This window comes from Zingiber officinale, chromosome 3A, assembly GCF_018446385.1.
Source record: "Zingiber officinale cultivar Zhangliang chromosome 3A, Zo_v1.1, whole genome shotgun sequence".
Lineage (NCBI taxonomy): Eukaryota > Viridiplantae > Streptophyta > Magnoliopsida > Zingiberales > Zingiberaceae > Zingiber > Zingiber officinale.
In genome coordinates, this window is record NC_055990.1 from 20,066,470 (window position 1) to 20,082,771 (window position 16,302).

At 46.4% G+C, this 16,302-nt stretch overlaps 1 protein-coding gene across 5 annotated transcripts; it reads right to left on the reverse strand.

Annotated features, from left to right (window-relative positions):
* Positions 1–634: 634 nt before the first annotated feature.
* Positions 635–5,647, reverse strand: LOC122051285 (protein TIFY 4B-like). 5 transcript variants are annotated; one of them, XR_006131424.1, is made up of 10 exons: positions 5,303–5,647; positions 5,038–5,204; positions 4,789–4,964; positions 4,383–4,470; positions 4,179–4,313; positions 4,010–4,101; positions 2,376–2,433; positions 2,061–2,278; positions 1,066–1,197; positions 635–927 (listed from the first exon to the last, which is right to left on the reverse strand). XR_006131424.1 is itself a non-coding variant. In XM_042612328.1 (9 exons), exons 1-9 carry the CDS (start codon positions 5,421–5,423, stop codon positions 1,181–1,183), a joined length of 1,017 nt encoding a protein of 338 aa, XP_042468262.1. In that variant the 5' UTR covers positions 5,424–5,646; the 3' UTR covers positions 635–1,180. The 5 variants fall into 5 exon arrangements, 3 of the variants coding, with proteins under 3 accessions (XP_042468262.1, XP_042468260.1, XP_042468263.1); XR_006131423.1 differs by having other exon boundaries at positions 4,036–4,101; positions 4,187–4,313; positions 5,303–5,644; XM_042612328.1 differs by having other exon boundaries at positions 635–1,197; positions 4,036–4,101; positions 4,187–4,292; positions 5,303–5,646.
* Positions 5,648–16,302: the final 10,655 nt, after the last annotated feature.

Sequence of the window (16,302 nt, forward strand, 5' to 3'; positions counted from 1 at the left end):
CTTTTCAATTTAGGATTTAAATTTTTCTTATAATTAATTATATTTTTTAATTATTTTGTAGATTCATCAAATCAACATGTTTATTTTTTCTTTTTGTCAATTTTTACACTTCGGACCCTCTTGAGGGCCCTCCCCCTATTCTCCATGTCAGTGAATGATATGAAGATTCTTATGTTATTTAGAAAAAATGGTCTTTAGTTGGTTAGTATGAAGGATATGGTTTTGAACTCTTCATAGGAGGTAGTGAGGTCACCTGGAAATTGGAGTTTTCTTGGACCAAGTCACTAAACTCAATGCAGTAGTTGTTTCTGCTCTCCTCTTCTATCCTTGCTCATCATTAAGGATGATACTTGGACCTTGTTTTATGGACTTTCGCAATCAATTGATTTCATCTGGAGCAACCTTTGAAGTGCTTGGCTGCATAATAACAATGCTCACTGTTTTTTGTTTTTGTAGTTTCAGAATGGATCCAAGTTACGAAACTTCTGGACGAAGCAGCACGTAACAGCCAAGACATACAGCATGGTCCAGCACTGCTCTTCAATTTGGATTTAAACTGTCTTTTTTTCATAATTCAGATGCCCACCTTCGCCCGATTAATCTGAGAGGTAAAAGATTCTATTTTGCACCGTCATACAAAGAAATATGAGCTCAAATAATGTCATGCAACTCATTCTATTGATATGCTAAAGCAACTACTTCCGTGACCATCTCATACAAAGAAATAACACGCCACCTAAATTTTACCACACAAGACAGAAGGCCAGTCATGTCAATCTGATCATCGCGATGGTCGGTAACTCCAAATGGGAGCATGCTGCCGCCATGCACAGGCAGGAAGATAACTAAACAATACAGTCGAGTCTTGGGTTAGCAGCATCCATCATCTTGTTCTATTTCACTCAGCTTCAATGGACGACTTTGTTTCTGGTATCGGCATAGGAAATAATCAATGATCCCACAGATACATCAATCGAAGACCTTTGGATAAGTGAAATCCAAAGCAGGAATAAAGGACGATAGATTATAGCATATACTAGTTCCACAAAAATGTCGAATGAGAACCTCTGCAACTTGAGTTTGTAGTTTTCCTCTCCACTTATCGGAATAGCAAAATTACAGGTGTCTTGGTTGCTGAGCTAAATGCTGTCTTGGTTGCTGAACAAAATGCTAGACAGGTTCAGCAATCCTCATCACCTGATGCAAATTGTGATGATCGCTATCAGATTTGCAGTAGGAAATCACAAAGAAAATCATTGGAAAGATAGTATAGATCCACAGGTAGTATGTTACAGAAAAGGAAAAAAAAAAGGTATATCAAATGGCTCCTCTCCAGTTAACCTTCAAAGAATGTTCTATCAACTGAGGACGAGAACTTATCGACAAAAAAGGACAAGAACTTAGCATTGTCATGACATGTCCTTTTTTTCTTTCTTTCTGGTATGCATTCTAAGCGCAGCCCTGATACTGCTCATTTTTTTGGCATTAAAAAAAGAAATATCATGTATTTTTATACAGCATAACTCAATAGACAATATGTATATATAGAATAGCCAGCAAAGAGCTTGAAATTTGACATCAAATTCTTCCCAATGACTACAGATAACAAGAGGATAGATAATCTAAATGTCGCGAGTATAGCATGAAGTCACTATATACAAACAAGATAAGATAATCAATCCAAATCAACTGGAAATATTGTGTCATTAAAATTTACTGATATGAACAAACCATATAATTGGTGTGTGAATTTTCGTCATTTCCGGAAAATAGTAGTGTAAGGTATCTATCACCGACATCTCATAAAAGGGGCAATCATTGGAAGTGAATTCTTGTCTCTCGATCCATGTCAGCATAAAAGATAATCCATAACAAAGAAAATTAAGATGACATAATTACATGGCATGCTCAATGCCCAACAAAACTCTTAGTTTGAGGATTCTTCAATAGAGAGTTGAATGTCATGCAAGAGGCAATATGAAGAATTGTTTCTGAATCCAATGGCAACCCGTGTTTTTCCATATGAATTTACAAACATAACTATGCAAATTCTTACTCACCGTCAGCATTGAGATCTATGAGAAATTTGTCTTTCCGAACTTGGTTTTCTGCACAGCTAGCTGGAGATTGAGGTGGTTGATGTTGTACCGTTGACGGGAGGCTTGTCATATTCAAGTCTGAAGAATCAATTGGATTTGGGCATCTGAAGTTCTCACTGAGTAACATTTTTTCTGTACATGAGTAAGATGGACCTTCTATAACTTTCTTGCCCTTAAACCTTCAAAAAAGAAGAGATTTGAGGGAACTGTTCCTTAGGCCGAGAAAATTGTGTTATGGCCAAGCGTAATTGTCTCTCTAGTGGAAGAAGTCCATACCTATCTTTTCTTTTCTCCAAGTATCTCTTCAATGAGGCATTTCTGCGGGTTCCACCATCTGTTGTAATAAAATAAATGGAACACAATCTGTTGTAACAACCATGTTGGCAACATGAAGCTATTAAAAAGAAGAAAAAAAATTATCATTAAAATTCACAATGAACACTCAACAACCATGATCTGCCCATGCAATCAGGATCACATTTTTCTGCACTATGTGAAAAGACTAGACTTCTAGTATAACACAAGCAGCATCCTAGACGCTGTCTCCTTTCACCTTCACTAACCCAGTGCATTTTTGAAGAATATGGATAAGCAAATTTCAAATTTTCACCATCTTATCAAGCATTCACGGGAAAATTTTCCGATTGAAGAAGAATAGAAGTTTGTAAATAAAATTAACAGGCTAATAGAGGATGAAAATGAATTTTTTTAACACACCAGAAAGAGACAGATAAACAAGAGTTTTACATACCAGCTTCACAGAGCACGAGTAATTTCTTTAACAAAGACAAGCAGAGACAGATGTATAGCTCAAACTTTAGGGGTTGAATTAAAGCTGTGCTGATGGAGCCCCCATATAAAAATGATTGTTTTCTAGTTCAGGTTAGACAAGTGACTGTTTAATAAATACTTGGAATTGTTGAGCATTGTTAAACAAGTAATGAGTAAATGCTGAACTTACGCAACCAAGCATTTCTTAATCTGATAAGATGGAATATCGCTAACCTTCTTGTTAAGGTAAGGAAGATGAGCATTGTGATCAACAGATGGGCAAGGGAACATGGCAGTTGAAAAAGTTTGTAGAAGGCATTTATTAGGTGACCAGTGATCAAACATATATTCAACTGAAACCATATATGTTAAAATAGGAAGTAAATTATATTACTTTGATAAACACCATAACATTTTAAACTCTGGATATTTTTTAATCATAAGCACAAGTACAACAAAAGAATCTTCATTAACATTACTGATGATTTAGTTAGTCCTTAAAAAAATTATTATTTTCAACCAAATAACAAGACCATTAGCATCAAAGACAACTTATCCACACACATTAATATGTAACATAAATTGACTCATTTATGAAAGCAAATTATTAAAGAACTTTTTCCCTGTATAACTATGTAAATTATTTCATGTTATTTTATATAGTTTTATATTAAGCCAAACAGCACAATTTACTTATGACACAATAATGCCATATACCATGAATTGACACCCTTAAATGCATTGCGGAATTAGGATCACGAATTTAAAGGAGAACTTGCCCAAAAGAATATATTTCGGATTGTGAGAAAAAGAGATTATAGATACCAAAATTCAATGAAATCTGATTTCACATAAATAGAAGAAAATAAAAAAATCCCACCCTTATCCTCATCATAATCAATAATAATAATAATATTATTATTATTATTATTATTATTTGCTTACCCATCTTTGCAATAAACGAATTAATACGCCACAGTGACGTTAAATTTTGGACGGGAGACAACCAACCACTACGGCAGTGGGAGGACCCAGCATAAGGCAGCATCTCCCATAAATGGTACGACCGAAGGGGCCCAAAATTTCTCTTGCAATCAGCGATGACGGGAACCAGAAAACGATAAAAGTCGCAAATTTACCCGCTAAAACTGCTCCGCTCTCTTACCAGGCTCTGTTTCCCGCGGTGCTCTCGCGTCCACCGCGCCGTCCGCCGCGTGGTGGTCCGCCCTGCCTGCGCACGATCGCAGCCGTCCGATTAAGATCGATTTACATGGGATTAACCAAAAAATCTCGGGAGAAGCTGGTTACCGCCATACCAGTCGCCGCCGAGGAGAGGTGCCCAGGGAACCGGGGAGCCACACCCGGCGAGGCGAAGCCGTCGAAGCTGGGCGTGCTGCCTGCCAGGTCTAATACGGCCTTCGCCTGCGAGGCCGAGGGACGCCGCTGTGTCAGCATATAAGGAACGTTTGTTATAGGTGACAGAAAGGGGCCGGAGGACAAATTTCGACTGACCTGATCGCAGGCCACGCCATCGTAGACATTGACCAACCCGTCGTAGAATATAGTCATCTGCCCCGCGGCCGGCAGCTCCGCCGTCGTCCTGACAACGGAGCAGTAGAAACCAGTGCGTCAGGCGTTAATGAGAGTATCGGATCAGGCCGTTCAGTCTCGCCCAGTTGGAATGCTACCCTCTCCGAACGATGGATTCTTAGTCCACGGATCGAGCGCTGGTCCACTGTGGAACGTACGCGCACCGACGAGCTCCTTTACTCCACTAGGAGGTGGGTTCGTACAAGACGAACGATCATAGCCGTCGGATGGGACAAGGTAGCTTTTAGGGCGACGAAAGAACCCGTTGGGGACCGCTGCACGGCGCAACGTAGCGCAAGGTAAAGGTTATCGGAGAGGAATGACGAACCTGGCAGAGAGGAATCTATTCTCTGGAAAGGCCGTATCCGCGTGGTCTACTACGGCAGTAGACGTCCGAGAAGTCGGCGATCCGGCAGATTGTTGCGGCGTCGGGATCGGGTCTCTTCTCCGGTACGGGCTCGGCGGCGGCAGCAATCTTCCCACTTCCCTAGGAGAGAGAGAATCCTGTAATAGCGAAGGATCACAAGACTCTCCTACCTCTCGAGTCTACCCAAAAGAAGAGAAAACGCAGTTCCACCTGGGGAGACGGCGCCAGGAGCGGTGGGGTACGAGGAGGGACATACTTCCGAAGGATTTCGCCCCCGGCGGGACAATCATTGCAGCCCGGGCGCCCCTCGAGAAGCGCCTTGAGCGAGATAACCTGCTGGATCGCCTGCGATTTGTTCCACGACGGCCGCCGCATCCCTAACCGCGCCCACAATCAGCACCCAAACCCATTAACCCACACCACCAACCCTAAAAAAAAAGCATCCGGTCCAAGAGAAAGGCTAAAGCAAACGGACCTTTGGCCTTGAGGTAGCGGCGGCAATCCTCTCGTGTGAGCTGCGCGATGTCCTCCTCGGTGAGCTCGGCGAGCGGCTTCTCCAGCGGCGACCGCGCCACGGTGTCCTCCGCCGCGCTCATGGCGCCGCCACCGCGTGATCCGGCTTCTCCGGACGCCACCGTGACTACGAGGGTGCCGATCTAGATGGAATCCGCCACCCGAATAAGTACAAAAGGGCAAGAAAGAAGAGAAAAGAGGGAGGGGGCGTCCGAGGAGGGACGCACGAGTGGGGGAGGAGGAGGAGGAGGGAGGGAGTGGCGGATGGGGTTCGGCCGCGGCGTCTCCTCTTCCTCAGGGGTTTCTTTTATCCCGTCGCCGCTGTTTACCCCATCGTGCCACGTCAGCTCTCCGCTCCCACTAATTATTAATTAATGTCTACAAACGAATTCCTATTCGTGTCCCCGCTTTTATTCGCATTTCACTAAAATGCCACTCCCTCCCGCACCGATAAAATCGATGTTTTTTCAAAGAGCCCCTGTCAATTAGTATTTTACAAAAATACGCTTGCTTAGATTTTTGACAAATTATTGAGTTCACGTAGTCAAAGTTATGAAATACCTAAAAAATTTTAAAATTATTAAACCACATATTCAGTTTTACTTTTACCCCTCCACATTCGATGCTCAATATAGTCTGACTAGCGCAGAATGTGTTACATAAGTTATTGAGTTCAAATCTCGATAAAATCGAGATAAATATCTCTCTTATGTGTTAGTCATTATTCAAAAGGTTAATAGCCATTCGTGATTTATCCGCTCATGATTTATCTTCTCCGTGTTGACCCTGGGACGGGTTGATGGGGCGCTGGGGTGAGCGTATTCACATTTTGCGACCATGAATACATTAATATCCTGAATCTCGGCAGAGCCAAGATAAATACCTCCCTTATGTGCTAGTCACTATTTCAAAGGCTAGTAGTCGTCCGTGATTTACCTCCTCCGTATTGGTCTTGGGATGGATTGACGGGGGCGCTGGAACGAACGTATTCGCCTTTTGTCACAATGAATACATTAATATTCTGAAATCAATTGGTATATTGTGATAATTAATTAAAAAATTTAATTCATAATTAAAAAATTATTACTCCTAAATCAGAATAATTAGATGAACAAATATAGTCTGATTTTATTTTATTCTATTAATTTCAATCAAAATATACTAAGTGAATTAGAAATAATATGCAATCAAATCTATTATATTTATCATATTTAAAATAATAATTTTTTAAACATAAATATATTTGAATTAAATGCTATTCTACTCGTTCAAGTTTGATCTAATTTTTATTTTATAACTTAAATGTTATAAATTTGGTTCCTTTAAATGTCGTTGAATGCTTAATTTAAATTTATTTAATTATTAATAATTTTCACTTAATAAATTATATGTCAAAATTACTAAAAAAAAATTTTGTAAAAGATATTAAAATGTAAAAAAAATTATCAAAACTGCTAAATTTAACAACATTATTCTAAGCAATTTTGGTCAATTTTTTATATTATAATAGTTTTAATCAAAATTACTTCACAATTATAATAGCCTTAGTAAAAATATTAAGTATGTTCAAGTAATTTTAATTACTATTTAAATAATTTTAACTAATATCAAATTTGACTAAATAATTTAGAGATTAAAATTATTATAATAACGACAGAATAATATTTGTTTTCGATTGTGATTTGTGATGATGATAAAAATAGGTACGACACAACATCTCATTTATAAAATTTTATCTAAAATATTGACTGTCGCGCAAGGCCTGGAACGAAGCAGAGCAGTGCGTCCCTATAATTAATTGTTGTTTGTCCAAAGACGGTATCGGGCATCCATTGTACGCGCGGCCGCATAAAGTACGAGATGGGAGACTCGTCGCGGGCACCACTCATCACTCCTCGCACTGCGGCCGCGCCGACACAGTGACCCTCTCTCTCTCTCCATAACTTTCTGCCACTGTTTTGGCATGTTTACTCCGTGGAGTGGACGAGGGACGACTACTAGCTGCATGCGAAAACGGGAGAGAGAAACATTATTCGCCGGCGTCGAAAGGGAAGCCTCCGAAAAGACAAAAGTGGCAGACGGCATATTCGCGACTGCTGCCGCGGTTATCGAGTGCGGGGACGTGGAGGAGGGCGGCCGGACCAAGCGCGCATGGCAGATGTGGGCGGAGCTCAGCTCGAACACCGTGAGCTGCACGCAGTAGGGCGACCAAATGGAAGGATCAAGGCCGATGATCTCGTGAGCGGCAAGGCGAGCCTACTGCATGGTTGCACTTCACCGCCTACCGGCCGCAAGCGGACGCAACCTCCCCGGCCGCTCCGGCGTCACCCACGCCACCGTCTTCTCGGCGCACAGGCCTACTCTCCGGTCGCCTCCAGCCGTCAAGGAGTACTGGATCAGATCCCCTTATCGGCGCGATGTACTAGTCGACCTATAGAGGAGATGAAGACATGGGAAGATCACGGAGGAGGCGAGTGGTATTACTACTGTGAAGGTATATAACTCGATCTGTAATGAACGGATTCATGGTATCCATTAACTCGATCTGTACCGGAGGATTGGCTGGCCTCAGCCCTCTGGCTAGCTCCCTCTCTGGACCCCACAGTCCAGGTCACGTCACATCGCGAGGCTACGCAGTATTGTCCATAATAGAACGCGATGGAAGCATACTATGTATATTCTTCCATTATAAAAAATAATAATTTTTCCAAGTGTTTCACTTTTTTTTTTCATAATATATATATTTTTTATCACTTCTTTATAATTTACCTTTTATATATATAATTAAAATTTTATAAAATTCATAAATTACTAACACTCGATAACATTATTAATTAAAATATATATAAATATTACCACATCTCAAATAAAAAATATAATATTATCATAATTAATAAATTATTTTTTTACTTGTTACAAAATAACGTGCCTAAATATATTTAACCAAGTCTGTTCGAAATTGATGATGCAGTCGATTATCACGTAACTTGTAATTTCTTCGGAGATATTCTTGGAATTTTTCGATGGAGCCTTGTAATATTTATAACGGAGGATCTCCTTCATCATCCGACCAATTAACTACTGCATCTTGCTCATTTTGAATAATTATGTTGTGTAAAATAATACATGTATACATGATATTCTTCAAATATTCTTGTACCAAAATTGTAATGAACCTTTTATCATTGCCCATCGAAATTGGGCACTTGAAATACGTGCTCGACATCCTTTCTCGCAACCTCCTGTCATTCCTTAAATATTTTTCTCTTGAGATCATAGGGGCACAGAAAGCTCTTGACAAAAATAGCTCATTCCGGATAGATTTCATCTGTGAAATGGTATCCTTTTGTATATTGTGTATTATTAATCATAAAATTAACCTCGAATGCATTTCCTGACAAGACATTGAATAAAGGTGATTCGTTAAACACGTTGATACCATTACGCGACCTTGTAATCCTAAAAAAGACATGTCATATTCACAAGTCTGTAGATGTGACTACTTAAAACATAATTGTTGGAACACCGTGATTTCCTTGAGTAAACTGGTCTTTACAAGCATCCGGCAGTAAGGACGGGGGACCCCCTCTGGAGGGGAGTCAACGCCACGTAGAGGTCAAAAGTCAAAAGGGTCAGCATGAGGTTCTGCCGATCGGAGAAGGGGTGGGTCGACCGGCCGAACGGGTTCAAGCGGAATCAAAGACAACCCGACGGGGAGTCGGGTTTCCGACGCTCAGGGTGAACAGGGTTGCCGGGGCCGAACGGGTAGCCCACTCGTCCGAGGCGTAAAGCAGCAATGCTGTGAAGGAACAGTCTCAGCCGAGCACGCGATGGAGTGAAATCTTCCTGGTCGGACCGATACCTACGCCCGGTCGGACCGATGCCAGCCGAGCGGATGGACGCTCGGCTCGGGGGAAAAGGAGACAAGGATAATGGGACATTGGGGAACATCTTCTGACAATAGGCATGTTCAACGACCAAGCCATACGCAGAATCTTACGACGGAAGATTTTGCTGTCCCATCAGATATGTGCTCGGACTGTAGCAGTATGGTGTCAGACATGCTTCTCTGGTAAGTCCATACTAAGGTATAGGTAAAGGACATGTGTACGCCTCGGTAGGTGTGCATAAGCCTCCCCACAGCTCTATATAAGAGCCCTCAGACTTCGCCGGAGGTACGCGATCTCGCATCTTTGGAGCCACTTCATAGTTTTCCTCTTGCCTGACTTAAGCGTCGGAGGGTCGTCGCCGGGAACCCCTTCCCGGCCCGACTTCCTTGTAGGTTCGTCAGAGATTCATACGGCCGGTCAGAGATCCACGTCATCAGTTCGGAGAGCGCCACATGCCCAGCGTCCATCGACTCAGCGTTCGGACAGGATCAAATTGGCGCCGTCTGTGGGAACGCACCTGCATCCGAGCGGAAGAGATGGACGAAGTTGGACGACCGCACACCGTGATGCTCTCCCAGGAGGAGCTCGATGCTCTAATCGAGGCAAGAGCAGCTGAGCTCGTGGAGCAACAGAAACAGAAGGCGCAAGCCGAGCGGCTGGAGCAACAAGCGACGTCAGCGTCAGGAGGCCGAGCGGAAGCACCGCCTGCCACGGTTCCATTTCATCGGGCCCTATTCCGTACGCCTCCTGAAGTCGCAACAGTTAACCGTGATCGAGGATCTTCATCCGACGAGGCGCCCAGGCGAGACAACAGAAAAGGCAAGGCTCCCCGAACGGACGCCTCCCCCGAGCGGATCAACCGGCAGTTTTCAGAGGCCATCCTACGGGACCCTCTGCCAAAGCATTATGTGCCCCCGGCGATCGGGGAATACAACGGAACCACCGACCCGGACGACCATCTAGGTAAGTTCGACAACACAGCTACGCTACATCAATACACAGATGGAGTGAAATGCTGGGTGCTCCTTACCACCCTTTCGGGATCGGCGCAACGATGGTTCCGGAGGCTACCGGACGGATCCATCACCAGCTTTAAAGAGTTCCGCATCGCTTTTCTCCATCATTTTGCGAGCAGTCGGCATTACCAAAAAACCAGTGTTAGTCTATTTGCCATCAAGCAAGAGCCCAGGGAGCCGCTCCGAGCTTATATCCAACGATTCAACCGGGTGACCATGGATATTCCAACGGCCACCTCAGAAACAATGATGAATGCGTTTACGCAGGGCCTTGTGGACGGTGACTTCTTCCGTTCATTTATTCGAAAGCCGCCCCGAGATTATGATCATATGTTACACCGGGCCAATGAGTACATTAATGTGGAGGAAGCCCAGGCGGCCCGAAGAAAAGAAGCTCTAACTGAGCGACTAGCCCCTACCGAGCGGAAGCCGCTCACTGGACACCAGCCGCCCAGAGGACCACGAGCCAAAGCAGTCCGCCCTCACCACGCAAGGTCCCACGCCGTCCAAGAGGTAGCTGCCGAGCGGCCCAAACCAAAAAAGAAGGTATGGACCCCCATGTTTTGCTCGTTCCACCGGACCGACAAGCATAACACACAAGATTGCCGAAGCCTTCCCCTGATCGCCCACCCCGCTCCCTGGAGTGGCCGTCGTCGATTGCCATCATCAGACAGGCGACAGCGACACCATGAAGCCGATTGGCGGATATCCAGAAAGTCTCCTGAGCGGTATCATCCTCAGGGGCACGAGGACAATCCCCGGGTATCTAAGAAGCGGCCTCTACCGTCCGCCCAGGAGGAAGAAAATAGAAGCAACACGTCCCGGGGCGAAATCAACATCATCGCTGGCGGACCGACCGGAGGTGACTCCAACAGAGCAAGGAAGGCGAGTGTCAGGCAGCTCCAGATCCATGCGGTCTGCTGCAGTCAAGAACGGGCGAGCGAGCCCGAAATCAGTTTCGGGCCCAGGGACCTTGAGGAAGTCGAAGTGCCACATGACGACGCCCTCCTCATCAAAGCGGTAATAGCTAACTATACTATTCATCACATTTTCATCGATACAGGCAGCTCGGTCAACATTATATTTAAAAAGGCTTTCGACCAACTGCAAATTGATCGAGCTGAGTTGCTGCCCATGGCAACCCCCTTTACGGGTTTACGGGCAATGAAGTTCTACCGGTCGGACAGGTCCGACTGCTATTTCGCTGGGAGAAGATCCACTCAGAAGGACGCAGACTGTTAACTTCGTCGTGGTCGACTCTCCCTCAGCAAACAATGTTATCCTGGGGCGACCGACGCTCAGTGAGTTCCGAGCGGCCGTCTCCACCTTCTACCAGAAAATTAAGTTCTCTGTTGAAGATAAAGTTGGAGAAGTGCGAGGAGACCAGCTGGCGGCTCGGCGATGCTACGTCGAAATGGTCCAAGCCGAAGCTAATTCCGCGCGGAAGACGCCACGGATCGAGGTGAACGCCATAACCGAAAAACCACCCTCTTTGGTTTATGAAGAAAAAGAGGAGGTGCAGATCCACCCGACCCCGATCGGAGGCCACCACATTCATTGCGGCCGATTTGGAGGCAAGCCAAAAAAAGGAGGTGATCAAATGTCTCCAGAGAAACTGCGACGTCTTCGTTTGGTCGACGCATGAGCTGCCGGGAATTTCGCCAAGTATAGCACAGCATGAGCTTCACATCCGACCGGACTCTCGGCCGGTGAAGCAAAGGAAGAGGGACTTTAGCGCCGAACAAAACGTCATCATCCGAGCGGAAGTCGAGAAGCTTCTTGAGGCCGGCCATATAAGGGAGGTCCAGTTCCCGAGCTGGCTCGCAAATGTAGTGCTAGTCTCCAAGCCGGGCAACAAGTGGAGGGTTTGCATCGATTTCCAGGATCCCAACAAAGCATGCCCAAAGGATTTCTACCCTCTGCCCCGGATTGATCAACTGGTGGACTCCACAGCCGGGTGCGAGCTAATATGCATGCTAGACGCCTATCAGGGCTACCATCAGGTGCCGCTCGCCCGAGAAGATCAAGAGAAGGTCAGCTTCGTCACAGCCAACGGCACTTACTGTTACAATATAATGCCGTTCGGATTGAAGAACGCGGGAGCAACTTACCAGCGCTTAATGAACAAGGTATTTAAGGAGCAGATCGGACGCAATTTAGAAGTGTACGTAGATGATATTCTCATCAAGTCTGTCCGAGCGACTGATCTTTTTACAGACATGGAGGAGACCTTCCAAACGCTGAGGAAGTATGGAGTTAAGCTGAACCCTCAGAAATGTCTGTTCGGAGCAAAAGGCGGACGTTTCTTGGGCTATATAGTGACCGAGCGGGGCATAGAGGCAAATCCCAGCAAGGTAAAAGCGTTGCAAGATATGCCTCCCCCAAGAAATCTGAGGGAAGTACAACGCCTGACCGGGCAGATAACTGCATTGTCAAGATTTATCTCTAAGACTGCCGACCGAAGTCTCCCTTTTTTCAAGATCCTACGCAAAGCTACTAAGTTTCATTGGGACGAAGAATGCGATCGAGCGTTTGAGGAGCTGAAGACATTCCTGAACTCCTTGCCCGTGTTAGCCAAGCCAGCTGTAGGTGAGCCGCTCTGTATTTATTTATCCTCAACTGAGCGGGTAGTAGGCTCGGCATTAGTGAGGACGAGCGGTGAAGAACAACCCGTGTACTTCTTGAGCCATATTCTAAAAGATGTTGAATCTCGCTACACTGGGCTCGAGAAGATGGCTTTTGCTTTGGTCCTCGCCGTTCGACGACTTCGTCCTTATTTCCTGGCACATACAATCGTCGTCCGGACAAATAGCACATTGGGAAGAGTGCTGCTGAATCCAGAAGCGTCCGGACGGCTCATCAAATAAACAACGGAGTTGAGTGAATTTGACATTCAGCATCAACCCCGTTCGGCGATAAAGGCGCAGTCCTTAGCATATTTTGTTACTGAAGTGCAAAATCCTGAACCTGAAGCTATCTGGAAAATATTTGTGGATGGATCGTCCACTCGGCGCGGGAGTGGAATTGGTGTGCTATTACTCCCCCCCCCCCCCCCCCAAGAAGAAGAACAGATGCACCTATCCGTCTGGCTGGACTACAAAGCCAAAAATAATGAAGCGGAGTATGAGGCCCTCATAGCCAGCTTGCAGGCAGCCCGGCATGTAGGAGTCGGTCGGGTGACACTCCATTCAAACTCCCAACTGGCCGCCCAGCAGCTCTCGGGCACTTTTGAGATTAACAACGCTCGGCTCAAGCTCTACGCTGAGGCCTTCGAAAAGCTCAAGGCCCACTTCAGATAAGTCATTATCCAGAAGATACCCCGAGCGGAGAACCAGGCGGCAGATAAGTTAGCCAAGCTCGCAAGTTCAATATCACTGGTCATCATCCAACAGCCAATTGAGCAAGTATTCTTGGTGGCACACATTGACCGAATGGAGGGCCTCGCATTCCCGAGCGATTGGAGAGCAGACATCATAGAGTTTTTGCGCTCGGGTGCGACACCGACCGATCGGAAGGAAGCCCAGCTATTGAGGAGGAGAGTCGGTCGGTTCACACTCGTTGGAGACCAACTCTACGAGAAGGCTTTCTCCCGCCCACTTTTGAAGTGTGTGAGCTCGGAGGACGCGGAGTACATCCTCCAGGAAGTGCACCAAGGATCGTGCGGAGGACATCCGGGCGGGAGATCGCTGGTGAGGAAGATCCTGCTGGCCGGGTACTTCTGGCCAACCCTTCAAGCAGACGACGCTCGGACCATCGCGACGTGCCTCTCTTGCCAGAAGTACCACAACGTCTCCCACCGACCGGCGGAGGAGATGAAAGCATCTACTGTGTCCTGTCCGTTCGATCTGTGGGGAATGGATATCGTAGGTCCGTTCCCTATGGCTACCGGTCAGTGGAAGTTTCTTCTAGTGGCGGTCGACTACTTTTCCAAATGGGTGGAGGCCGAGCCACTGGCCAAGATCACCGAGCAGATGGTCAAAAGGTTTATCTGACAGCATATAATTTGTCGATTTGGCATTCCTCGCCGGCTCATATATGATAACGGATGATAGTTCGTCGGGAAGCAGCTCGAAGAATGGTGCAAAAGTTATGGCATCGAACAACACTTTACTTCCGTGGCGTATCCCCAAAGCAATAGTCAAGCCGAAGTAGTCAATCGGGAGATTCTTCGTATTCTTCGGGCTCGGCTCGACCATATGGGAGGAAGCTGGGTGGACGAACTGTCGGGCGTCCTATGGGCTATCCGCACTACTCCAAAGGAGGGAACGGGCGTCATGCCGTTCCATTTAGTGTACGGCGGCGAAGCAGTTATCCCAGTTGAAGTTGGCGTAGAGTCCGTCCGGATCCAAAACTATGATGATGACAATCCCGAGCGGAGGGAGATGGAGTTGGACTTGATTGACGAAGAGCGAGCCAAGGCGTCCGTCCGGCTGATGGAGTACCGGCAGAGAATGAAGCAGAACTACAACCGGCACTTGATCCCTAGAGCATTCCAGGTCGGCGACCTAGTGTGGAAGAAAGTAAAGTCGGTCAGGGACGTTGACAAGCTAGAGGCTCCTTGGGTGGGCCCCTTCAAAGTCATTGAAAAGCTCCGCTCGGGTGTCTATTATCTGGAGGATGAAGACGGGCGGCAACTGGATCGACTATGGAGCGCGAACCACCTCCAGCCTTACCGGGCGGGATGAAAGATGCGCCAATGTAATGTATGCTGAATACTTTCCGTTCGGTTGTATACTTGAAATGCAGGAGTAAAAAAGTCGGAAAATTAGTGCAAGTATAGGGCATCGTCAGCCGAATCGGAAGACCGTCAAGCTCCGACGTTAAATATCGAGAGTCGAACCGGCGACTATAAACCCTCCGGTCGAAAGAACCGTCGAGCTCCGATGTTAAATATCGAGAGTCGAATCGGCGACTATAAACCCTCCGGTCGGAAGAACTATCGAGCTCCGACGTTAAATATCGAGAGTCGAACCGGCGACTATAAACTCTCCGGTCGGAAGAACCGTCGAGCTCCGACGTTAAATATCGAGAGTCGAACTGGCGACTATAAACCCTCTGGTCAGAAGACCGTCGAGCTCCGACGTTAAATATCGAGAGTCGAACCGGCGACTATAAACCCTCCGGTCGGAAGAACCGTCGAGCTCCGACGTTAAATATCGAGAGTCGAACCGGCGATTATAAACCCTCCGGCCGAAAGACCGTCGAGCTCCGACGTTAAATATCGAGAATCGAACCGGCGACTATAAACCCTCCGGTCAGAAAACCGTCGAGCTCCGACGTTAAATATCGAGAGTCGAACCGGCGACTATAAACCCTCCGGCCGAAAGATCGTCGAGCTCCGACGTTAAATATCGAGAGTCGAACCGGCGACTATAAACCCTCCGGTCGGAAGAACCGTCGAGCTCCGACGTTAAATATCGAGAGTCGAACCGGCGACTATAAATCCTCCGGCCGAAAGACCGTCGAGCTCAGACATTAAATATCGAGAGTCGAACCGGCGACTATAAACCCTCCGGCTGGAAGACCGTCGAGCTCCGACGTTAAATATCGAGAGTCGAACCAACGACTATAAACCCTCCGGCCGGAAGACCGTCGAGCTCCGACGTTAAATATCGAGAGTCGAACCGGCGACTATAAACCCTCTGGTCGGAAGGTCGTCGAGCTCCGACGTTAAATATCGAGAGTCGAACCGACGACTATAAACCCTCCGGCCGGAAGACCGTCGAGCTCCGACGTTAAATATTGAGAGTCATACCGGCGACTATAAACCCTCCGGCCGGGAGACTGTCGAGCTCCGACATTAAATATCGAGAGTCGAACCGGCGACTATAAATCCTCCGGCCGGAAGACCGTTGAGCTCCGACGTTAAATATCAAGAGTCGAATCGGCGACTATAAACCCTCCGGCCGAAGCGAAAGACGCTTGAAGATAAGCGGCAAGGGAAAGTGGTGACAAGTCATATGCCACCTACGCCCGCTCGGGGGGCCTAGTTGGCCGAGTTGTGTGTCATAGGCCCCAACCAGTCACCCACAAGCATGCAAAGTAAAAACGAAGTT

What these genes read in the sequence shown, in the direction of transcription:
- LOC122051285 (XM_042612326.1), bottom strand. Translation starts at nt 5,423, where the DNA reads ATGAGCGCGGCGGAGGACACCGTGGCGCGGTCGCCGCTGGAGAAGCCG. An exon ending in AATAGATTCCTCTCTGCCAG is followed by an intron (nt 4,471 to 4,788) that starts GTTCGTCATTCC and finishes CTCCGTTGTCAG; the next exon opens with GACGACGGCGGAGCTGCCGG. An exon ending in CCTCTCCTCGGCGGCGACTG is followed by an intron (nt 4,102 to 4,186) that starts GTATGGCGGTAA and finishes GATCGTGCGCAG; the next exon opens with GCAGGGCGGACCACCACGCG.